General features: G+C 52.9%; 1 protein-coding gene across 2 annotated transcripts in view; it reads right to left on the bottom strand.

Moving 5' to 3' along the window:
* Positions 1-7,129: 7,129 nt before the first annotated feature.
* P3H2 (prolyl 3-hydroxylase 2) overlaps positions 7,130-23,767 on the bottom strand; it is a 135,517-nt gene continuing 118,879 nt past the window's right edge. The window contains exons 9-15 of one of the 2 annotated variants that reach the window (XM_007502466.3): positions 22,409-22,536; positions 21,471-21,566; positions 20,600-20,750; positions 17,702-17,816; positions 16,590-16,665; positions 12,435-12,575; positions 7,130-7,947 (exon numbers count right to left, since the gene is read on the bottom strand). In XM_007502466.3, the coding sequence (XP_007502528.2) occupies positions 7,873-7,947; positions 12,435-12,575; positions 16,590-16,665; positions 17,702-17,816; positions 20,600-20,750; positions 21,471-21,566; positions 22,409-22,536 (782 nt within the window). In that variant the 3' untranslated portion in view covers positions 7,130-7,872. The remainder of the gene's footprint in view (positions 7,948-12,434; positions 12,576-16,589; positions 16,666-17,701; positions 17,817-20,599; positions 20,751-21,470; positions 21,567-22,408; positions 22,537-23,767) is intronic. The other variant, XM_056807761.1, reaches the window with a different exon arrangement.

Genomic DNA, 23,767 nt, shown 5'->3' with positions numbered 1-23,767 from the left:
CACCACCAAACAAAGGAACCAAATTCAGAAGGAATTCTTTGTGTCACCCATCTTCACAATTCATTCCTGACCCTGGGTGCTTTCTAATTTACAAAAGGAAAAGGGTATTCATGTGCTTTTCATGGTTTTTTTCCCCCCTTTGAATGCTTTTTTCAATTAACAAGCACTTATTTCTCTTCCCCCTACCCCCAATGAAAAATCTGAACTCTTGTAACAAATATGCCTATTTAAGCAAAATCAGTTCCTACATTGGCCACGTCAAAAAGAGAATAGCTCCTTCTTTTCCCTGAGCACATCCCTGCTCCCTCAGGGGTTGTAAAGCATGCTTCATCTCTGATCCTTTGGAATCACAGCTGGTCACTGCATCCATAGAGAGTTTGTTAGTCTTGCGGGTCTTTCCAAATTTACTTTAATTGTCATTGTTTACTTCTGGCTTGTTAGAGCTATTGACCATTGGGTTTTTCTTTCAATGCTCTAGCATTTATCCATAACAACAGTGTTTACTGAGTTGTGAAAAAAATAGATATATTATTTATTGAGAAGTGGAAAAAGATGGGACATCAATAAGTAATTGGACCCTATGGCTCAACTACTGGGCAAATACTATAAGGATGTCTGGAACAGAAAGGAAGGGACCAAAGACACCAAAAGATTTTCTTGAGAGATCTAGGAATTTTTCAATTGGTATTTCATTTTCTGTCTTCAGATGTTCTAGACCATTATCTTCTATTATTTCTTCCATGATGGTATTATGTTTTATTGTTCAACCATTAAAAAAATATGATTCTTGGGTTAATTCTTTCCCATCCTGGATTCAAGATCAATATGTTGTTGTTGTTGGGTTTTTTTGAAACTCTCACTCAATACTGTGTATTGGCTCCAAAGCAGAAGAGTGATAAGGGCTAGGGAATGGGGGTTAAGTGACTTGCCCAGGGTCACACAGCTGGGAAGTGTCTGAGTCCAGATTTGAACCTAGGACCTCCCATCTCTAGGCCTGGCTCTCAATCCACTGAGCTACCCAGCTGCCCCCAGTTACTTTTTTTTTATTGTTTTTTTCCCCTATCTCAAAAGAGGAATCCTTAATCATATGTTTGAGTTTGGGGGAGTGAAGAGGGACAGAATTTGCAAATAGCTAATATCACAATGAAAGGGAAAAAGAAAAGATTTGTTAAATTATTTTTATTATTATGAATTTAAACATTAAAAACAAGATTTCCTTATAAAAAGAGTATTGTCTGTGACATCACATGAAGTTCTATTACACATATCTTCTTGTTTTAGATATATATTATATTGAACTCAGGGGTTTCAGCCATTCTCTGCTTGTATGTGCCTTCTTCTGAATTGACTTTTGCTCTCACCTCAATTGCAGTAACTGTGATCATTCACTCTAGATCCTTAGGTACAGTTTGGTGGCCTCTTTTCTACTGGACTTGACACCACTGATCTAGAGTTTTTCCTCTTCATGGAATCCTCTCACTCAGCCATTATGGCCTACTTCTTGTTTCTCACATTTCACATTTCCTCCTTGGGAATTTCACAAGGTTCCTTAGAAGGCTATCCTAGCACCATTTTGGCTAAAGCTCCCACGTCTCTCCCATCTTCCAAGGTTTAAAATCTTTTGGAGAAATACCAGGAGAAAAAACTTGCCAAAACCCCAAATCAAGAAAGTGGATTTTTTTAGAGAAGGTTCCATAAGGATGCCTGTGGAAGCTACACACTGCATCCAAAGATCCAGAATGAGCTTTGGGATATAATGAACTGAACTGAAGGGGGTTGAACATCCTTATTCTGAATGTAAACTCTTATGCCAAAGGGGACTGCCCCTAATTGGTATTTTGCCAATGCGTCTGTCAATCATTTTTTGTTTTCTTCTTTTATTTCCCTCTTATCTCTAACTATCGTAGCTTGCTCTTAGAAAATGCAATATTGTATGTAATTTTAGCTAGAAGATCGTTAGAGGTATAAAATGATCCACCGGGGAGACTCGTCTCCCAAAAGATCATAGGGGGGATGGCATCCCTTTCCCCTCTTGGATTGCCGATCCAGTTCAGCCCATTTTTTCACATGCCAGTGCTGAGTCCATGAACATAAATAAAAGGGTGTGGGTGGAGCCCACCTGGCCCACTTCCCTGAGCAGGCATGCGAGAGGGATGGAGACTTGTGGGATGAGCTACACGTGGTCAGACTTAGAGTAAGAAAGAGTCTTTAAATCCATGTTCATCTACCTTTTCTATTTCAAGTGATTATTAATAAACTTTATGGGAAGTAAGAACTTGGAGATATTCATTTCAATCTAACAGCACCACGTTAAGAATTTTCAGCTGAGCCCGTGCTTTCAAGGCTCCCCCTCCTCACCTCTATCTTTTGGGTGGACCGGCTTCCTTCCAGGCTGAGTTCCAGCATCATCAGTAGTCAGAGACCTTTCTGTCTCTCCCCCCTTCATGCCTCCCATTTACCCCATGTATGTCTATTCGTGTCAGTTGGTATCTTGATACACTCATCGACACATTTAGAGTGGCATGGTATTTCTCCCTACTAAAATGCGAATTCCTTGAGGGAAGAGATTGTTTTTACTTTGGTTCCAAGAAGAGTTTAATAAATGCTTGTTGGCTGACTGACTGATGGACGGACTAGCACCATGACCAGTTACTGCACTGATATGAGTTCTCTTTGTAGTGATTTTTCTTAGAATGCCCTATTTGGATAAGTGGCTCTCCGGATCCTGCTGCATTTACTCAGCGGCATTTTTCTACATCATCCCAGATTCTCTGAATCCATCCCGCTCACCATTTTTTAATAGTGGAAACTTGTTTTTTAACAGGGAGTTGGGGGATGTTCAAGAGACGTTGGTATCAGGCGTGTCTTCAGGGGCAGAGAGTGCAGGACCCGAAGACGGCAAGGACTGCTAATGTCCCTCATTAATCCGTCCCCATAACTGGCTCGTATCTTTGTGCAGATTTGCAGTCCCGAGGGAGTTCTCCACCTTCCCTTTTGGCATTAATTAGTTCCCAGAATCAAAGGAATTAGATTCCTTCTTTCCAAAGACGAGTGTGTGTGTGTGGTTGTGGGGGGAGTTCCCAGATGCTGTCAGCAACCCTAACTAAGGAGCGAAGGACATCCAAGGAGCAGGGGTATGACCTGAGAATGCAGCTAAGTCTTCACGATATATGGTAAAATGCCAGGAAATTAGAGGCCAAGAAGAAAATCCTCCTCTTAAGGGGCATCTTCAAGGATGTGAATGGCCGTGTGGGTAACGGTCAGCCCGCCGTTGAGCGCGTGGAGCTCGCTTTTGCCTCATTTCCTTTTGTTTCAGAGGTCCACAACAGGGCGCCTCCTGGGCCCAGCAAGTACAAAGAGCGCCGCGATGGCGCGCAGGGTGCCAATTTAGCAGATGCTGACGGATCCCAGCGCCCCATGAGATGACAGCAGCGGGTCAACCACCCTTCCCTTAGCTCCTGGGAAGAAGTGGTGGGCGCCATGGATTGCCGCGTTCCTGGAGAGGCCACCCAGCCCAAGATGTCATCTGTTCCCAGAGCTTGTATTGGAAACACTGACTCGTTGGGGCTCTGGAGGGAGCTGCTGTGGGTGGCCGGGGCCTGGGAGGGCCCCTCATCCTCGCAGGGGAGATAAAACGAGGCTGATACCATTTACCAGATCCCACTTGCACGTTGGAGGGTTTCCCAAATGGCTCCGCTGCTGGGAACGCTCGCCTTTCCCCATCTCCAGATCTATCGCTGCCAGTCACTTCAGCCTCGTTAATGCTGTGGTATGAAGGTGGGGAACTGAGGCCTCCAGTACCTTCCCCTTTGACGTCAGGGAGGGACTCATCCCTTGAGGCTCTTCTACATGAAATAGCCCAGCATTTGTATTGCAATTAAGATGCTCAAGTATATATTATTAAACTCTTCTGATTCATCCCGTGGCTTCTCCTCAGCTGGAGAGCAGCCAGGAAATGTTCTGTCTATGTTTATGGGGAAGACAGGCTGACGATGAAATCCTCCCTCCTTAAAGAGGGAAGCCTCTGAACCCCTCACCTGTAAAGTGGGGGCCCCAGTGCTTGCCTTGTCCGCAGGTTTGGGGGGACTCCAGTGAGGTCACCTTCCTGGAGGGGCCGTGCAATATCTCTCCCTGAACCCTTGTCACGCGGGATAGGTCTCTGGGAAGTGATGCCGGTTACGAGCTGTGTTCTAGAGGATGCAGCCCAGAGCCACGGAGAAGGGAGCGCTAGGCTGCCCCTCCTGCCTCCCACCAGCATCCCAGCATCCTTTCCTCTTGCCTGGCCTCGTCACTCAGTGGGGGCTGTCCTCTCCAGGGGGACCCCTGAGGTGAGCCGCCTGGCCATTTGTCCCAGGACTGGATAGACACTGAGGATGTCCCCACTCTGGAATCCATTGATTCCACCTGCCTCCTGGGAGAGGACGGAGACCCAGAAATAGCCGCAGACTCAACATGGCTTTAAAAGATTTTTAATTCATCCATCTTTTACCTCCAGAGACCTTTAGCTAGGAAGCAGGAATCTCGATCCTCGTGCCTGCCTAGCCACGCCGTGCCCGAAGCCTTGCCCCATCCTTGGGTCAGCCTGTACGGTCCAGGTCGCGTTCGTAGTCGCAGTAGCTCTCCAAGACTGCCCTTCCTGGGAAGGCCACAGGAGTGGCGGGGAGCAAGGACAAAGCCAGACCCTGAAAGACTCCTCTGGGACCAGCAAGCCCTATGCTGACGGGATGTGGGCCCAAGGAGTCCTTCAGGGCAGAGGGAGCAAGCCAAGTGCGATCGGTGTTTTTGTAACGGGTTCAAGGTGCCGAGACGGCTCAAAGCTGGCCGAAGCAGCAGATGGGCTGGGAAACAGGGCTGGCTCCCGCTTGTCACTATTTCAGGGTGAGAAGGACCTTTCCTGCAGGAATAGGAAACACGGCATGGGGTGAGAGGAGGAGAAAAGTAACGCGAGACACGAGACGATGGGACTCCGGGAGGGAAGGGGACAAAACGGATCCAAGAACCCAAGCCGGAGTGCCAAGGCAAGTCGGCGTCCGGAGAGCCTTTGCTTTCCTAGTTTTTCCTCCCCAAAGAGAAAGGGAGCAGAGCTCGGGGTACGGTGACGTTCAGTGAGGCAAACCCAACCCGGCTGTGTGGCTGTGTGGTCGGGTGACAACCCCTGAATGGGGACTGGAAGATCCAGGTTGCAATTCGAGGTCTACCCACTGGTCGTGCCCGCGGCACCTTGGTCAGGCGACCTCAGTCTCTTCATCTGCGAAGGGAGGTTGTCTGGAGAAGTTTCCCCCAACGCTCAGTCTGTGTTCCTCTGGTGTCGGGACCCAGGATTCCTAGGACGCCCGTGACTGCTCGCTCAGGCTCCAGGACCTGCTTGCTTTGGAGAAGCCCAGGAGGGTTCAGACGAGCTCCTTGGTCCCAGAGAGGATGCCCGGCCACCTGCTCGGCCCCATTTTCCTCCTGTAATGTTCAGCTGAATGGGGTCCTTGTCCAGAGTTTGGGGAGAGGTGGCTACGATTATGCTCACGTGGGCTTATTCAGGGATCAAAGGCTTCTGGGTCGGCGCCTTTTCTCTCTGCCTCTCTCTACACTCTTGGAATTTTCACTTTAGGCAGGAAGACTTGGGGGGGGGTTGAAGGGGCTCCTGGGGCCTCTGCTTTCACACCGGGGGGTGCCAATGAGCCCTGTTCCTAAGCACTCTTGGGGCTAACCAGCTGTGCAGTTGGGTGGAAGCTTGCCCACTCTTGTGGATGCTTTCCCCAAACTATCTCCCAGCGTCTCTTGCCTTCCCTAGTTAGTCCCTTGTTAGGACCATTCTTCCTTTGCCTCTCCAGCCACCCTCTTCTCCACCTCGGTCTGCTCGGGGCACGGGTGCGCGTCTCCTTACACCCAGGCTCACACCCCCCCACACTTCCCTGTTTGTCTTCTGCCGAAGCCCTGGACAGAGCCGAGCCCAGAGTCAGGGAGACGGAGCTCAAACCCAGCCTCAGACACTTCCCAGCGTCGTCGCTGGGCGTCTGCCCGCCTCAGTTTCCTCAACCATAAACTAGTTCCCAGGATAGTCACGAGGGTAAAATGAGCCTTTGTGACTCCTAAGCCATCCGTGAATGCCAGCTCGGGTGGGGCTGAGTCAGCTATTATCCAGTCCAGAAGGAAGACCTTCCTTGCTTTTGCTGTCCAGAGGACCCGGTGCTGATGCGTCCTGTCCTGAAGACTCCCTTACAAGTCCCTCCTTTCACTATTTGGAGGCCGTTTCTGATGGCGCGGCGGGCTGGGTGGCCCCAAGGGCTCTGCCCTCTCTAAACGCAGGACGTTGCCTCCTTTGAGCCTCCTCCGTGAAGGGCTCCTCCCGTGAGGCCCTGCTCCCGTGAGGCCCTGCTCCCGTGAGGCCCTGCTCCCGTGAGGCCCTGCTCCCGCGAGGCCCTGCTCCCACGAGGCCCTGCTCCCACGAGGCCCTGCTCCCGTGAGGCCCTGCTCCCGTGAGGCCCTGCTCCCACGAGGCCCTGCTCCCACGAGGCCCTGCTCCCACGAGGCCCTGCTCCCACGAGGCCCTGCTCCCGTGAGGCCCTGCTCCCGTGAGGCCCTGCTCCCGTGAGGCCCTGCTCCCACGAGGCCCTGCTCCCACGAGGCCCTGCTCCCGTGAGGCCCTGCTCCCACGAGGCCCTGCTCCCACGAGGCCCTGCTCCCACGAGGCCCTGCTCCCACGAGGCCCTGCTCCCGTGAGGCCCTGCTCCCGTGAGGCCCTGCTCCTGTGAGGCCCTGCTCCCACGAGGCCCTGCTCCCACGAGGCCCTGCTCCCACGAGGCCCTGTTCCCGCGAGGCCCTGCTCCCGTGCCCCCTTTTCCATGGAACTGGCTCAAACGTGAGAGGAGTTTCTCCCTCCCCTGAGCCACCCAGCTGCCCCCGCGGGGCTCTCCAGCTTCTCTGTGTGTCCCTCCAGCACTTGGCACAAGGAGACTTGCGTGAGCGGTAGCCCCTGGCACATGTCTGTGGCAGGAAGGACTGAGACCCCGGACACCGGCTGTTGGAAGAGTTTCCCTTTATTGAAAGGAGCGGACAAAAGCCCGGAGTGTGGTAACCAGGGGACCCCCCCAAGCTGGTGAAAGTGACGGGGAAATTGCCTGCAAGTGATGCAGCCCCCCCCCCCCCCCCCAGGAGAAGGCCTCGGGCAGGGCCTGAAGGTTCTGGAAAATACAGCCAAGACTCCGGCTGCGTTCTCCAAAGCTGGGAGCCCTCTGTGCTTTGGCCTGCGATGCTCTGGTCGCTCCTTTCAGCGGCTCAGAGGACAGAGCATGAGGCAAAAACCCACGTTCCCATCCTGCCTCCTACACGTATCTAGAGGTGTGACCCTGGGCAAGTCCCGTGACCCTTCTCAGCCTCCCCGCCCCCATGTGTAAGGGGCGGCGATGAGGGCGCCGGACGCCCGGCGGCCTGGGAAGCTCACATGAGATCTCGTACATCATCGCCTCCATCCTGTGAGCGGCGATTCTCGGCATTCCCTGGAGGGCCCTACAGGGACGGCCTGGGAGATCCTTAAATGAAGGCAGGGAGGGTTGATTTTCCTCTGACATATCTGGAAGGCGGGGATTGCGCTGGAGGGCCCCTGGGGGGGGCTCTTGGACTCTCCTGGGGTCCCCAGCACGCAGAAGGCACTTAGCGCGGGATTGCTGATCGACTCATCGTTCTCTTAAAAGATGCCCTGATGACACGTGATGGAAAACTGAAGGAGTGGAGACAAAAGGACCCCAGCAGCCCCCAGGGAGGCTTCGCGGCTTCTTAGTGACCCGTTAACTTAGACCGAGACTCTGTACAAAAATAAAAGGTTCTCATAAGATTAGCGTCACTCAATAAATAGTGGGTAGAAGACTCTTAGGGGCCGGCTCATAGTTCATCTTTGGGGTTGATACTCTGTTCGTGGTTCCACTGTCGGATCATCTCATCAGCCTGTAGCCGCTCCTGGAGGAGAGAGGACAGGAGCTGCCGTTAACGTCCGTGCACGGGCCCCTGCTCCATCCCAGCCAGGCCCGAGGACCGGACGCTCCCTCCCATCCTGAACCGGCCAGAGAAGCTCGGAGGCTGCCGGGAGACTCCTTTCTGCTTCATTTCAGAGGTGTGCGTGTGCACGTGTGTGCGCACGTGTGCGTGCATGTGTGCTCACAAGTGTGTTGCGTGCATGTGTGCTCACAAGTGTGTGTGCGTGTGTGCATTCATGTGTGCTCACAAGTGTGTGTGCGTACATGTGTGCGCTCCTGTGCATGTGCATGTGTGCTCACAAGTGCGTGTGTGCATGTGTGCTCACAAGTGTGTGTGCGTGTGTGCATGTGCGCTCACAAGTGTGTGTGTGAATGTGTGCTCACAAGTGTGTGCGTGTGAATGTGTGCTCACAAATGTGTGTGCATGTGTGCTCACAAGTGTGTGCATGTGCATGCATGTGTGCTCACAAGTGTGTGCGTGTGTGCGTGCATGTGTGCTCACGTGCGTGTGCATGTGGATGTGTGCTCACAAGTGCGTGTGCATGTGTGCTCACAAGTGTGCGCGTGCATGTGTGCTCACAAGTGTGTGTGTGTGGGGAAGAGCTCCTTGTGAGTTCTGAAGGATGTAGGGCACGTTCGCCATCGTTATCACCATATTTCATATAATAGCAGCATCGATGCACCCCTTGAAGGCTCACAAAGCGCTGTACAAAGGCTCACTCGCCTTATCTTTACAACAGCCTGAGGAGGCTGTTCATCTCCCCAAGGGCTAAAGGAGCTGCCCAGAGGACTGTCTATGGCTGGACTTGAACTCGGGCCTTGTGGACTCCAGGGCTAGCCCTCTGGGCACTCTGGCCCAGCCTGGCTGCCTCCATTTTTCTGCCTTTTCCTTGGACTCTCACACCCGTCTTGAGTTCTGTCCTCTGGGCCTCAGTATCTCCATCCTGACAGACAGGGACCCGAGCCCTGTTGTCCAGAAGGGAGCCCGCGCCTCGGATGATCTGCCCGGGCAGATGCCAGGGGCTCCCCCCACTCAGTGGCAGCCGCGGCGGGCTGGCCGACGTCTTGCTGATGGCAGATGGAGCGGGTGATCTTCCCTAAGAAAGCAGTGACTGGGCGAGGAGGCACTTTTGCTCTCAGAATCAAGTCTGTGCATTGCTATCCTGGTCAGTAAAGGGGGTGTCTAAAAAGAGCCCAAGAAACGGTGCCCCCAGGGCCCGGCCAGTGGGCTCCCAGGGCACCTGCTCTTACCCAGGGATCCCCTTCATGGAATGGTGAGAAAAGGAAGAGAAGCAACAGTGCTGAGAAGCGGAGTGGAGGAGCGGCCGCTGGGCGGCTCAGTGGAGGGAGAGCCAGGCCCAGAGAGGGGAGGTCCTGGGTTCAAATCTGGCCTCAGACACTTCCCGGCAGGGTGACCCTGGGCAGGTCACTTGACCCCCATCGCCTAGCCCTGACCGCTCTTCTGCCTTGGAGCCATACACAGTACTGATTCCAACTGGGAAAGGAAGGGTCGAAAAATAAGTGGAGACGGAGACGGAGGATCCAGGAATGGTTTCCTTTCTGGCTCTGTGATAAGCCCGCGGCCACCCCATTTGCCTCCCCAAATCTGGGCTTCCCCGCAGGCCAGCCTGGAGCCCGTAGCTCCACTTCTCCTTTCTTTCTGCCCAAGCACTGGCTCCCAGTGCCGGCCACCGCCTGGCCTTCCCCGGCTGCCTCCGGGGCTTGGCCCTGTCCAGAGGCGAGCGAGTCCCTACACCCGACTAAGAACGCTGCCCACTAGGGAGCTCCGAGCCCCTGGGCGGTCCCCAGGGCGCTCCATTCGCCCCTGGGGGGAGGCGGAGATGGTTCTAGAGTGCCCCCCCCCCGCGGAGGCGGAGATGGTTCTAGAGTGCCCCCCCCCGCGGAGGCGGAGATGGTTCTAGAGTGCCACCCCCCCAGGCGGTTCTAGAGAGCCGGGTCCCCCCACGCCCTCTCAGCAGAGGAGGAGAGGGTTCTAGAGTGCTGCCCCCCCCCGCCCCCCGCGGAGAGGGTTCTAGAGAGCCGGGTCCCCGCAGGCCCTCTCAGCAGAGGAGGAGAGGGTTCTAGAGTGCCCCCCAGATGGTTCTAGAGGAGATGGTTCTAGAGTGCCGGGTCCCCCCACGCCCTCTCAGCGGAGGAGGAGAGGGTTCTAGAGTGCCGGGTCTCTCCCCCTCCCCCCCAGATGGTTCTAGAGTGCCGCTCCCCCAGGTGGTTCTAGAGAGCCGGGTCCCTGCACCCCCTCTCAGCGGAGGAGATGGTTCTAGATTTCCCCCCGCCCCCTCCCCCCCCCCCCCCCCCCCCCCCGCGGAGATGGTTCCAGAGTGCCCGGTGACTGCGCCGACCTCGGTAGGGCTGCTGCCGCCCCGCAAGATGCAGTGCACAAGTCCCGTATTGAGAGCCGTAATGGCCCTCGGGCCGTTCCTCTCCTCCTAGCTTCCTGCCCCGGCCGTCCCGGCCCTTTCGCCACTCCTCAGACAGTCCCCCGGCCTGGAAGCCCTCCGGCTGGCCGTCCTCCGCGTCCAGGGCCCTTTAAGGTGGCCGGGGGGTCTGTGCTCCGGTCTTCCCTCGCGCCCCATCCAGTCCCCGGCACGCAGGCCGTGCTTGGCTGCTGATGTGCCCAATCCAGAGGTCAGGTTCGCCGGCGCCCCGGGCCGCCCTCAGCAAGAAACGCGGGAGCGTTGCCCACTTCTACCACTAGATGGCGCTGCTTCCCGCCAAAAGAAGGAGGAGAGCGTCGGCTCGGGCAGCCCCTTTCCATCGCGGAGGCCGTGTGGCAGCCTTTGGAGCGGGAGCAGAAGGGCAGTTGCTATGGCAGGCGGCTGATTCACCGCCCTCGAAGGGAAGACGGGATCTGAGCAGCTTTGGAAGAGGGGCTGCCGGGGTTCCGGCTCTCCTCTGCGCGGCCGGCCCCTTCAGGGATGCAGATCGCGGCTCCTCCACCCTTCCCCAGGCTGGGTCCCTCCGGCCAGCCCCTCCTCCTCCCCAGGCTGCCCAGCACGGTGGCCCCGCTGACGGGCGCCCTTCCCGGCCTCACAGAGGCTCCAGGAACAGCCCCCGGGATGTCTGCACTCGGTCCCGGGTCCTGGCCGGGCTTCTCTGCAGAGACAGCAGCGCCCGGTCTCCCCCCTCCATGTTAGAGCCAATACGGGCCCCAAGGCAGAGGAGGGGCGGGGCAGGCAATGGGGGTCAAGTGACCGGCCCAGGGTCTCACTGCTGGGAAGTGCCCGAGGCCAGATGGGAACTCGGATGGGCTGTCCCGGGCCGGCCACCTAGCTGAGCCAGAAGGGCCTCTTAAGGTGGGTCCAACTCCCTCCTTGTACAGATCGGGACACTGAGTCTAATGGGCTCCTCCGGGAGAGCTGGACGATTCCAACCCGCCTCTTCTTCCGAGGAGGGAAGAGACACAGTGCGGTGTCAGGACTTTCCTCAGAGTGGCTTTGCTGGGAGAAACACCCACATTCGCACCCAGGACCCCGGCTTCTGGCACGCTTCTCCGAGAAGTCTGTCCAGTCACAAAGCTAGTATCAAGGTTGGATCTGAACTCGGGTCCAGCCTCCGCTCGGTGCTTTCTCTGTGGCCCCGAGGGCGGATTCTCTCTGGGGGAACCAAGGCCCTACAGACGGAAGCCCCCTGGAGGACGGCCCCGGCCGATGCTGTTGGGGCGGTGATCTAGGAAATGGGCTCTTTCTGGGATTTCTCTCCACTGGCCATGCACTGAGGAGGCCCTGCCGGGTCCTCGGCACCAGGCGAGGCGCCGGGCAAGCCTTCATCCCGCCTTAGGGAGCGCACAGGCAGACACGCATCAAGCCCGTCTGGGGAGGCGGAGGGCCGTATGGAGGTGGGGCGCTCCGGGAAACCGCTGCTGGGAGCCACTCGGGTCTGGGGGGGGGGTCTGAGCTGGCCAGGGGGGGCCCGAGGAAGACTTTGGGGCGGCCAGGCGCCCCGGAAGGAAAGTGAGGAAGGGGGGCGGGGGGCACCCAAATCCATGACACACACGTCTAGTGCAGGAAGTGTGTCTAAGGGGAGCCACAACTGAGCGTCCTGAACGAAGGCAGTAGGGAGCCACAGCAGTGCCACGAGCAGGGAAGAGGTCAGACTTCAGGAAGAGGGTTCTGGTCGGGCTATGGAGGACGGAGGAGCCCCGAGGGCCCAGCCTCAGCAGCAGCTCTTTGCTTTGGCTCTGTAGCCTCAGCACGCTCACTCAGCATTGGCTAAATCGACCCGGAAGGAATGAAGCCCGCTTAAAATCCCCGCGTTTTGGCTGTCCTGACCACGCGACCCTCACGCAGTTGGAAGGGAAGAGAAGCGTTTCTCACACTTTCCGGTCTGCAGCGTCCCTGGAGGGGGTCCCTTCCTGGAGAATCCCCCCGGCTCACGGACGCCATGAGACGGGCCTGTTCGAGGCAAGCCACAGCTGCCGCAGACCCTCGCAAGCATCTCCGGGGAACTTACCAGCTCCCTGTACAACGGGTCCAAGGTGAACCAAAGAGCGACAGCACAGCGCTGCCCCTTGGTCACAGCCTTCACGCCATGAGGGTTCTCTCTGCCCGAGGAAAAGCTCACCATCCGGCCACATTTGGGTTTGATGGAGGCCTGGGGGAGAAAGCAAGCAAGAATGTTGGCACGTCCCGACCATGGACATCCTCACCCATGAAAGCTCCATCCTGGCAGTTTGGATGTGAGCATGGCCAGGTTTGCGATGCGGCCGGGGTCAGGACATCCCTGCTAGTCTGCAGGGAGGGACGTGAAGCCACGTCCGATTCACAGGATTCACTCTAGCGATTCTAAGAGAGCTGGCACCCAGGTGAAGTGACTGCCCCAGGCTCTCCTGAGGAACAGCATCATGGATGTTTGGCCTCTGGTAGCTGCTCTGCACACCCTCTCCTGAGGTGCTCAAGAACGTGCTCATCCCTCCGCAGACCTCCCTTCTCCCTCCTTCTCAGCTCAGAGCCTCGTCTCACATTTTACAGGAAAAACAACAGAGGGGCCGTTTGCCACGAGCTCTCTTCTCCGCTCTTCCCCATCATCTCCCAACAGCCTCCTCCTTCTCCCCGACACCCTGACTCCTGCCCGAAGCCAACGCCTCTCTGCAAGAGTGACTCGATTCCTTCTTGTGTCCTCAAGCGAATTGTCCTCTGCCGTCCCCGCTCTTCCACTCATGTCCCATCTCGCTCTCTACTGGTCATCTCCTGCTGCCTGCAAACGTGCCCACGTGGACCCTCCTTCCCTCTCACTCTCCTGCCCTTCTTAGCTGGCCTCCCCAGAGTCTCCAGTAGAGGCCTCCGAGTTCTTTCCTCGCACTCTCTTCTCCAACCCCTACAATGTGGCTCCCAATCTCGTTGCTCCAATAAGCGATCTCTCTCTGAAGTGAACAGCGAGGTTTAGCTGCCACATCCAGTGTCTCCCTCTTCATTCTGGACCTCTGCAGCCTTGGCCGCTGGCGACCACTCTCTCTTCTCTGTGGGATCTCAGGACGCCGCTCTCTGCTGGTCCTCCTCCTTCCTCTCTGCCCATTCCTCCTCTCTGTCCTCCTCCAGATCCCACCTCTCCCTGTGGGCCTCCTCCAGAGTTCTGCCCTGGACCCTCTTCTCTGCTACGTCCCACAGGGGAGCTCAGGGGTGCCAATGGATTTAATGACCATCTCTGTGTCGACTTTCCTTCCTCAAGGTCTCTGTGACTTCCAGTCTGGCATTTCCAGGTGCTTTTCAGACATTTTGAGCTCATTCTCTCTCCCCTAAGCTCCCTCATCTCCAACTTCTCCATTATGAAGATGGCGGCGCCACCTTCCCATGACCCAGGGTCACCCTCTAGGGCTCTCCCTGGACTCCTCACTGTCTCTCACCCCTTATCCAAGCTGGTGCCAAGACCGGTCAATTTGACCTTTGCAAGAACGTTTGCCTATGCCCCCTCCTCTCCTCTGTCCCTGCCTCTGCCCGACTGGGGCAGGTGCTCGTCCCCCTGTACCTGGGTCACTGCTCATTCCTCTGCCCACTCCAGGCCATCCTCTATTGAGGCACCAAAGTGATTTTGCCAGAAGTGCAACTTTGACCTTGTCATCCCTCTCCACAAGGAGCTCCGGGGGCTTCCAATCATCTCCAGGATCCAAATTAAGATTCTTGGCTTGGCATTCAAAGCCCTTCATGAACTGGCCCCCTCCTGCCTTTCCAACATGTTTGTGCTTTACTCCTCACCATGTACTGTTCAGTTCAAACGTGGCTGCCTTGTTATTCCACAAACAAGGTCCTCCATCTCTTGATGCCCTCCTTTCTCTGGCTGCCCCCACTGCCCACAGCGCTCTTCCTTCCCTGCTCTGTCTGCCACCTTCCCTGGCATCAAATCTCCTATGTTAGAGGAAGCTGTCCCAAGCCCTCTCAAGCTAGTCCTTCTCCTGGCTTCATTATTTCCTTGTTTATCCTGGAGAGAGCTTGTGGGATAGGATTTGTTCTCTTGTCATCTCCCCCACAGACCGGGGGCTCCTTGAGGGTTGGACGATCTTTGCCTCTTCTTGTATCTCCGCTGCTTAATTGAGTGCCCAGCACACAGTAGGTGCTCAATCAAAGTCAGCCTAGAAGCCCAGGTTCTGGGGATTTTACTCTCTGAACAAGTATCAAAGCAGGAAGCCTGGTGCTCAAGATCACATAGATGGGAAATAATTGAGCCAGGATTTGAACCTGGAGCCCCAGAGTTATTTTCTTCAATAAAGTCAAATAATTCTCAGTTTTATTTCTTTAGTGTTTTCCAATGAAATTTAACCCAGTTAGATGAATTCCCACCGTGGGAAGCAACCTGTGAAAAACCCATCAGAGTGAGGTGAGGAGAAGCAGGAGGATGATTTATAGGATGACCATAAAATATGCAGGAAGGGGTGCAGAACAATTTCAGAGCCCTGGTTAAACCGAGGACCAGGCTGCTGCTCAGAGTCCTGATGAAAGAAGCTTCCCAGCTCTCAGGAACATTGTCACTGAAGCCCAGTGATCTCAGAGGCCATCCGGTCCCCCTGCTTGCTGCCCCATTTACAGATGAAAACACTGAGGCCATGCCAGGATAGCCACTTCCTGAGCACCACAGGCAGCAAGGGTCAGGCCGAGGGACTGGTCTCTAGTACCTGGCACTCAGTAAGCATGCATGTAAGCAGTTCTTGTGGATTAACTCATCGACTGACCTACGAGGTACAACGCTGGTAGTGCGATGAATAGAACTCTGGGCCTGAAATCAGGAAGTTCTGAGTTCAGATCTGGATTCATCCCTTTACCAGTTGCATGACCCTGAGTAAGTCAATTCACCTATTTGCCTCAGTTGTCTCCTCTGTAAAATGGGGATATTTATAATACCTCATAGGGAGGATCAAAAGAGATATTTGTCAAAAGCACATTGAGATGATGTTTCGGGTGATGTGATCCAAACTGCCCCTGAACTGTGAGCACGACGTGGGAAGGAATAAACAGGGCTCCAAGCTGGACCCGATCGCAAAACCCTTCCCTCGTCTCCAGTGAGGTAGGAGCTTTACCAAACGTGGCCACCAGAGGGAGGGAAAGCAAAGAAAATGTTCTCTCGCTTTCTTTGGCTTTTCGCTCTAGTCGGTGCCAGGACGCCTCCTCTGTGGGTCCGATACCCTCGAGGGCTCCGTGACGTGCTGCGCAGGCTTCGGGCCCTCTCCCAGGACAGCGGCGGCAGTCCCGAGGCTTTAGGAGGATCGCTACTGTCAACAATGGGCCCTCCGAAGCCCCGTCCTCTGGGCCAGGCTCTCCGCAGCGTGCCAGGAGGGTCTGCAGGAGGCCGATGGCCTCGGGCCCATCACAAGGTCGTGATCCCTAGCAGGACTAGGCCAGCACCTGGGGGAGCCAAGAGGCTTGTCAGCTCTGCCCATCCCGGAGCGCGGGATCAGGGACACGGAATCGCTGGCCTCTGCTTCTCTGCCGAGGGTCCGTAAGAGTGAGGGGCTCCTGTGTTCCGAGGTGCCGGCCGGCCCACGGAGGCGTTGGCTGGTCTCTGGCTCTGTGCTCGGCCCTAGGGGACCTCTTGAGAGCCGGGAGGACTTCCCCACCTCAGGCCACCACTGCTTCCGCCAGGGCCATTAATATAATTGACAAGGTTATATCCCAGAAGGCCATGGGGCACATTCGGATGGGGCTCCGAGACTGATGGACTTCAGGCGTGTTTGGAAACAACATAGCAGAAGCCCTGGGACATCGCGGGGCTCCCCAAGCTCCGGCAATGGATGACTTGAGTGAGTCATTTGAATTTGGGGGGGCCTCGGCTTTCTGTTAGTAAAATGAGGTCGTGGGACACAAATCATCAGCCCGTTTATCGACAAAGCCCTTTGTCACTGGTCTCCTATGGGCCCGGCCCTGTCCTGGATGGTGACGATGTACAACAGGTACGATGAAGCCCTTGCCCTCAGGAAGCTTCGGTGCTGTAGGAGACGCCGCTAAAGTGGCGCCAAACGCTTGCTTCCTGAGCTCTCAGCTTTCAGCCCTTCAACACCGGAAGTGTAACATTCAGGCTCCGCCCCGCCCCGCCCCACCCCCCGGAAAGCAGCCAATGTATGAAGTTCTAAGAAGTGGGAGCAGCCAGAGAGAGAAGGAGGTGCAAAAGGAGGTGACTTACCGTCACAGTTTTGGAATCCATTCCCGTGAAGATAAACTCGCCCCCTTCGAAGTCTTCATTCATATAGAGAATGGCACTGCGGGGAGAGACAGGCTCAGGTGAGACGGGCTGCCACCATCACCCATGGCGCCATGTCTGGGGCCTGGAAAGCCCCCTCCAGGCGAGTCACGACATGCCTGTTACTGCGGAGAGTTCCCAGAGTGAAACCTTGGGCTCCCCTTTGAATCCTCATTCATCCTCGTCTAGAATGCTCCGTGTTTCCCTGCATCGTCTGGTTCTCTCACAGAGGTTCCCCTTTCCTCACTTGTGTGGCACATTTACAGCCACCAGTCCTAGGGCAGACACCAATTGCCTTTAACTGGCTGATCTGCAGGCCTCCAGCCAGTCAGTAGACCAAACACTCCTCCCTTCACTCTTAAGAGCCTTTACAAGGTGGCCCTTCCAGCCTCTTTGATCTCCTCACCTTTTATTGCCCTCTGGATGCTCCCTAATCTGCTGCTGGTGCCTCCTGCTTTGCCTCAGAGAGGAGGCTCCAGTCTCTGCACTGGCTGCCTTCCCTGCCTAGAACGCCTGCTCCTCCCCTCCACATTTTGGGTTCTTTGGCTTCCTCGAGGCACCATTCAGGCTGTGTGTTCTGCGAAGGTCTTTTTGAGGTTCCAATCACCTTCTCTTCCCTCTCTTCAGTTCCTTAGCTAGAACTATTTCTTTGCTGTCTCTACCATTATAATGTGAACCTCCTGGGGGCAGGGGCCAGGCACGTGCCTCCCTCGGTATCCCCAGATGTCAGCACAGTGCCTGGGAGCTGTCATATGAATGCTTAATAAATGCTTGTCACTTCATCTGATCATTCTTTTAGATTTGGGGCAAAAATGGTGACAACCGGACTTTGGCGATATTGGAGTAGCCAAGGACTGCTGTTGTTTCTGCTTCCTCTAAGCAACTTTCCTCTTCTCTGACCAATTCTTCTTTATTGTTCCAATGGGCTCTGTTTTCCCCATGAGTCTGGGATGAAGATTACCCAGCATTCTCTGGTGCCACAGAGATGAGAATGAGGCCTGGAGCTCTCTGGTAGTTACACATGTGTGCACTTGACCTGTAATCCCTGGTTGTACCTGTAATCCCTGGAAGCCAAAGGAAACTCCTTCCAGCATTCATTGGTGTCTGAATCCAAGAAGCAGTTGTCTGCATGGATGGGATGACTGAGGTCGTCTCTGCTTTGTGGCTGATCTGCCGAGAGAGGAGACCAAGGAAGAGTGAGGCACTGGGTAATGGGAGTCGGACTGCAGAAATCTTTCCTTCTCTACTCTCAGCTGTGTCGCTGGGGATGGGGCAGGGAAGAGACCAGTTAGAAGTGACAATGGGGCAAAGCTGGGATCCGGTCTCGGGCCAGAAGTTACCAGATGGGAAGGGCTCACTGTGTGGATGTTTCCAAACCACCACGAAAGAGTGCACAACTTCATTTTATTGGCCAAGCCAGGGGTTTTGTGGAAGTTCTGTAGGGGATGAGGAAGGAAAGGTGAGGACAATCAAGGCGTCTCTGCCTTGGCAAGTGGCTTTCTGTCCTCCCCAGAATCCAACGAGGAGGACTCTTCCTAACTCCTTTCAAGTGAGAGGGAATGAAGGCATAGATAGCCAACACTAAGAACCTTCTCTGTGTCAGATCCTGGAAAGACAAAAACATGATCCAAGTCTTTGTTAGATCAGCTGGCTCTCTGCAAGGGGGAGAAGAGGAAACATGGAAGGAGGATAGGCCAGGGTGGGGAGAGACCTGTGGCATGGAGATTAGATTGGGGGTGGTATAACTGGAGTAAAGGAGTCACATGTGAGAGGTGCGTTGAAGGGAATAAAAATAAGGAAAATGGATAACAATTATTCAGCATCTACTATGTGCCAGGTATTATGCTAAATATTTACAATTACTATCATGTTAGATCCTTACAACAGCTTTAAGAGGTAAATGCTATTATTACTCTCATTTTACATATGGGGAAATTGAGGCAAAGAGCATAATTTATTTAATCAGGGTCACATAATTAGTAAATGTCTGAGGCCAGATTTGAACTCAGGTCTTCCTAACTTCAACAAGGTACTATCCACTATGTCACCTAGCTGACAATTGATTAAATATCTGAGGTGAGGGTAACTGAAGAGTTGAGGATGAGACCAAAGTTTTGAGCTTGCACAATTGGCAGAATGATGCCTTTATGACTAAATAAATTAATTAAAAAATAAAAACCCCAATTAAAAAAGATGATGCCTTTATGTGTATTAAACAGCGAGGACTGGGGTAGTATGGTATACACTTGCATATGTGGTGGAGAGGTAGATCATGTCGTCTATTTTGGACATGTTGAATTTGAAATGCTTATAGGATGCCCACTTGGAGAAGTGTAAGAAGAGGCAGTTGGTGATATGAGACTGGAGGACAAAGCAGAAATTAGCCTTGGCTAAAGAGCCAGAGGACATCTCTACAGAGAGGATCCTGAGTTCAGAAGAGAAGATGAGATTGCCGAGAAAAAAGAAGAGGGGTAAGGAGAGAAACTCACAACTAGTGGTTATGACTTGGATGAAGTCCCAGCAAAGAAGTGTGAGGAGAGGTCTGCCAGCAGGAGGAGAGCTACAAAGATTTGTGGCGTCCCCCAAATGGAAAGAGCATTCAGGAAGAAAGGATGCTTTACATTGTCAAAGCCTTCAGGAATGTCAAGGACGAAGAATGAGAAAAGATCATGCCAGCTGGCAATTAGGAGCTGATTATTACCTCTGCAGAAGACAATTTTAGTCAACGATGAAGCTAAAAGTCAAATTGCAAGGATTTCGGAACCAGGAGAGGAAAGGAAGTGGAGGCAATGAGCGAAGAGGACTTTCTCAAGGAGTTCAGCCAAGAAGGAAAGGAAAGAAGTAGGATGATAGCTAGAGGGGATCAAGGGAAGATTTTGTTTGTTTGTTTTGGCCTGAGGATAGACATTGGTTTGTTTGAGAAGTCAGGGAATATGTGTGTGTGGGGGGGGGGGGGGAGACTTCCAGAGAGAAAGTGGGGAATGCAAAGAGGATAATCAGCTGGAGAAACCAAGAGAAGATGGGTTACAAGTCACATAGGAGTGGTTATCTTGCCCCAAACAGCTACTTCCTGAGTGAAAGGGGTGAGAGAGAGAAGTTAGCAACAGAAAGTTTCTGAGTGGTGGCAACAGAAGAGAAAAGAGGGGGGAGCTGGCAACAGATACTCTCACATTTTTCAATGACATGTAAGGCAAAGTCCTCAAGTGAGAGGGCAGGGGGAGGGATGCTAGTGAGAGTGCTGGGAAGGGATGAAAGGGTTTAGAAAATTCAACGGGTAACTGGGGGAGTAAACCAACCAAAGAGGTATAAAAGGATTGCCTTGGGACAGGGAGGACCCAGATGAAAGCAGGTATCATAAATTGATAGCAGACCCAGGAGGTACTGTTTCAAAATCGTCTTTGGCTTCATTCAGAAGCCACTATATAGGAATGAAGATGGTGTATTCTGGGGAGGATTCGAGGTTGAGGCTTGGACAAGGGGCAAGGGATTTGAGAGTAGAGAATAGTGTATACTTGCATTCATGGACCAAGGGGTTGAAATAGGGAAGAGAAGAGAACCTAACCAGAGAACCAGAGCAGGAGTGGGGACCTGGAAAAGAACCAGAGGCAGAGGGATGGATGGGAGGTCCCTGTGAGGACAATGAATAGTGTTAGAAGTCATAAAATAGGAAAAGCTTGTCCAATAAGAGATTATCATCAAATAAAGGGATTCGAGAGTTCATGCGCAAAATCCATTTGTTACTGGAAAAACACACAGGGAGGAAGAAATGTCCCAGCTGCTTCTTCAAACTTTGTTGAACAAAAATAAGTGGAAAAAAGGAGAGAAGCATTTTTAGGAAGAGCCGCTCACTTTTAAAGCCTTCTGAGCCCCAGAAAACCGTTTACAGCTCATTTTCCAAGACACTTTCATTTAAAAGCAAGAGAAACCACCAGGTCTCGGCCCTGATACCTCACCTGAGAGAGGTGTTCGGCAAACCAAGTGAGTGAATGAGAAATACAGGGTGGAATTCAGCCTGAAGTAGGACGCGACGATCTTCCGTGCCTTCTCACTGATGTCATAGAACAGCCGAGCACTCTTCAGGGGCACTCGACCTTCATAACCAAACTAAAGGGAAACAAGAAACCACGGAGTTGCCCGGAAAGAAGGAAATCCAAATATGGATGCTGCATCCATAAGAGATGTGGAGCTGAAATGACCACTAGAGGTCATCTAAGCACTTCCTCCCATTGACAGGTGAAGAGCACGAGGGCCAGGGAGGTTTTGTGATTTGCCCACAATGAACACAAGGAGCAGGAAGCTGAGCTGATTCCAAAGCAGGTCATCTGACTCTAGATCCAGGGCTCCTTCTGTTACCCTACCTGCCTCTCATTATCTTGTTAGATAAAAGTGGCTGAGGTGGCCAAGCACTGACCATTTACCGTGTTAATATCTGTCCCCTGGCCTGAGAACTGCTCTATGGCCACACGTGTGAACATGAACGGAATCTTATTAAAAAGAACGAAAGGTAAAATTTTCAGGGTGTTTCAAGGTTTGTAAAGCACTTTACATACACTATATGATCCTCATGGCACACTTATATTATCCCCATTTTATAGATGGGAAACTGAGGGTAAGTAACTTACTCAGCCAAACTTCTGGTAAGTATCTAGGACATTAATTGATCAATGATGCTACACAGACACTTTCCAGGAGAAAGTACCAGGAGATGTCTGTTGGCTTCACCAGGAGAGGGAGAAGCACATTTTTCAGACTTTTCTCCACGGATCTCTCAAAATTCCCTAGAGCCTTCCTTGGGGGTCTCAGTCGGAGGAGTGAATCCTTTACCTTGAGGGCTCTTAGGATGGTGGCACCTTCGAATTTCTCATTGGGAGTGAGAGGAGAAACTTCCCCTTGGTACCCACTACCAGCAAGCATGATTCTCTGAAAGCAAAACATGGAGATGGAACAATGTTAGAAAGAGTGGTGGTGCTACCTCCTATGTGCAGGGCTTTCTCTTTCCCCATATGTCCTCCCTTTCAATCTTCATGGAGCCTCTGTGGAGGTAGGCAGAATGGAACCATGGCTCCTTCATGGCACATCTTCCTCACTCAAAGATCTGGCTCTGTGGGAACCACAGAGTGTCAGAGCTGGCAAGCATCTCCATGGGCACCCAACCTCAACAATAATAGAAAAGGAATCTCCTTTACTAAATCATACCCTCCATCTCTGCTTCAGGACCACCAGTGAGGAGGCAGCCACCATGTCCTGAAAAGTTTATTCTACAATGGGACAGCACTCGTAGCCAGGAGGATTTTCCTCACAGCTCTTGGGAAATTTTCACCCATTTTGCTGGCTTTTCCATTCAAAACCAAGTGGAACAAAACTATTCTCTCTTCTGCTTTTCAAGTACTCAGAGATGGTTATTGGCTCTTTTCTTTCTAGCCTCTGACGTGGTACTCCCTTCTTCTTCTTGGGGCTAAACATGCTTGTTTCCTTCAAGTGATACTCATGTGACAAAGCCCTTCACCATGCTGACCACTCTCTTCTGGAAGTCTTCTGGCTTATCAGAGTCCTTCCAAAATGGTGGCCTCCAGAACTGAATACAAAACACTTCCCCTGTCCTTTCCTACAAAAGTGGTCCAGGATAACCTGCCTGGGCCCTGAAGGACTTAAGATTGAGCTGAAAGGTCAGGGAGTGAAGTGAGCAAGGAGTTACTGAGCTCCCCCCTTTACTAAAAACAGATGCCACCCCTCCCCCCATCGCTGGACGCATGAGCTCTTACGCTGGCCATGCTGTGGAGCTCTTGGCATTCCTCCTCAGATAAGACATTATCTAGCAGCATCCGCTGGGTTCCGTTCAGCTGCTCCGAATTGTAGACAAACTTCACGTGGCTGTAGAGCAGTGGTCCCCCTGCAGGGATAGACATATGTTGGACAAGCCACATTGGAGCACAGGGCAAAGGGGTGAGAGGCCTTGGAAGTACAGGCAGGCTCAGAGCTGCTGCTGGTCTGGGTAGGTGTGGGCACGTGGAAAAAGGTGGGCACTGACAAGGTTCTTTTTTTATTTTTTCTGAATCAGAGAAATTCTAGATTAAGAACAGCCTGGAATTGGAATAGACTTTGGAGAGCATCTGCTCAGTCCCATAACTTAAGTTGAATCTGGTTGGTTACCCCCCTGTAGGCCAGAGCTCATGAATTCTTTCAATGTCATGGAGTCCTCTGGCCATCTGGTGAAGCCTATGGACCTACTCAAATACTGGGCTTAAATATATTGAATAAAATACACAGGATCACAAAGAAAACCAACATGGAAATAGCCCCCCAAATATTATCTACAAGAACAATCAAATAGGTGGACCCCCAGATTAGGAACTGGATGGGGTAGACAGAGGCTTGAATCCTAGACCTGGAATCAGAAAGACCCGAGTGTGAGTTTTGCTTTAGACTCTTCCTAGCTAGGTGTTCCTGGCCACATCATTTCACCTTTTGGCCTTAGTTTCTTCATCTGTAAGATGAGAATAATTATAGCATCTTCCTCACAAGGATGTTGTGAAGATCAAATGGAAATAATGTCTAGAGAGTACTTGCAAAAGTTAAATGCTATCTATGTGTATATCTAAATGCTAGCTATTACTATTTTTACAATAGGCAGGAAACTCATTACTTGAAGTGAATTCCATTCTTGGTTAATCTTCCTGATGAGAAATTTTCCCTTAAATTGAGACAAGATATACTTTTCTCCATCCCTCGATCCCTCCCTCCCTGCCTTCACCCATCCTTCCATCCATCCATCCATCCATTGCTCTATCAATCAAGCTAATGAAGATTTAAGCATATTTCCTGGAAGGTTGAGACCAGAAAGCCAAACATAAAATACGTTGCTCTCAGAGAGGTTCCTCTGTCCCTCTGCTTCTTGGCTTGATTTCTAGGTCCCGTGTCATCAGCCTCTGGATGGGCCTGGCCATCTGATGGCTTTGCTCCCCAGCCCATAAACTGTGAAGCAGGCAGAGCCTTGTTAGCTTGTTTGCTGTTTCATGATTAAGGATGTATTGGTTCATCTCACTGCTTGGCCTCTGAGCCTGTTCCTCCCTTTAGAATGCCCGGTTTCTTCTTGAGTCCCTGCTAATGGGGACTAGTTTCTT

Source organism: Monodelphis domestica, chromosome 8 (assembly GCF_027887165.1).
Source record: "Monodelphis domestica isolate mMonDom1 chromosome 8, mMonDom1.pri, whole genome shotgun sequence".
In the NCBI taxonomy this organism is placed as follows: domain Eukaryota; kingdom Metazoa; phylum Chordata; class Mammalia; order Didelphimorphia; family Didelphidae; genus Monodelphis; species Monodelphis domestica.
Note: the sequence above shows the minus strand (reverse complement) of the source record. Positions and strands in the feature narration are given on the sequence as shown.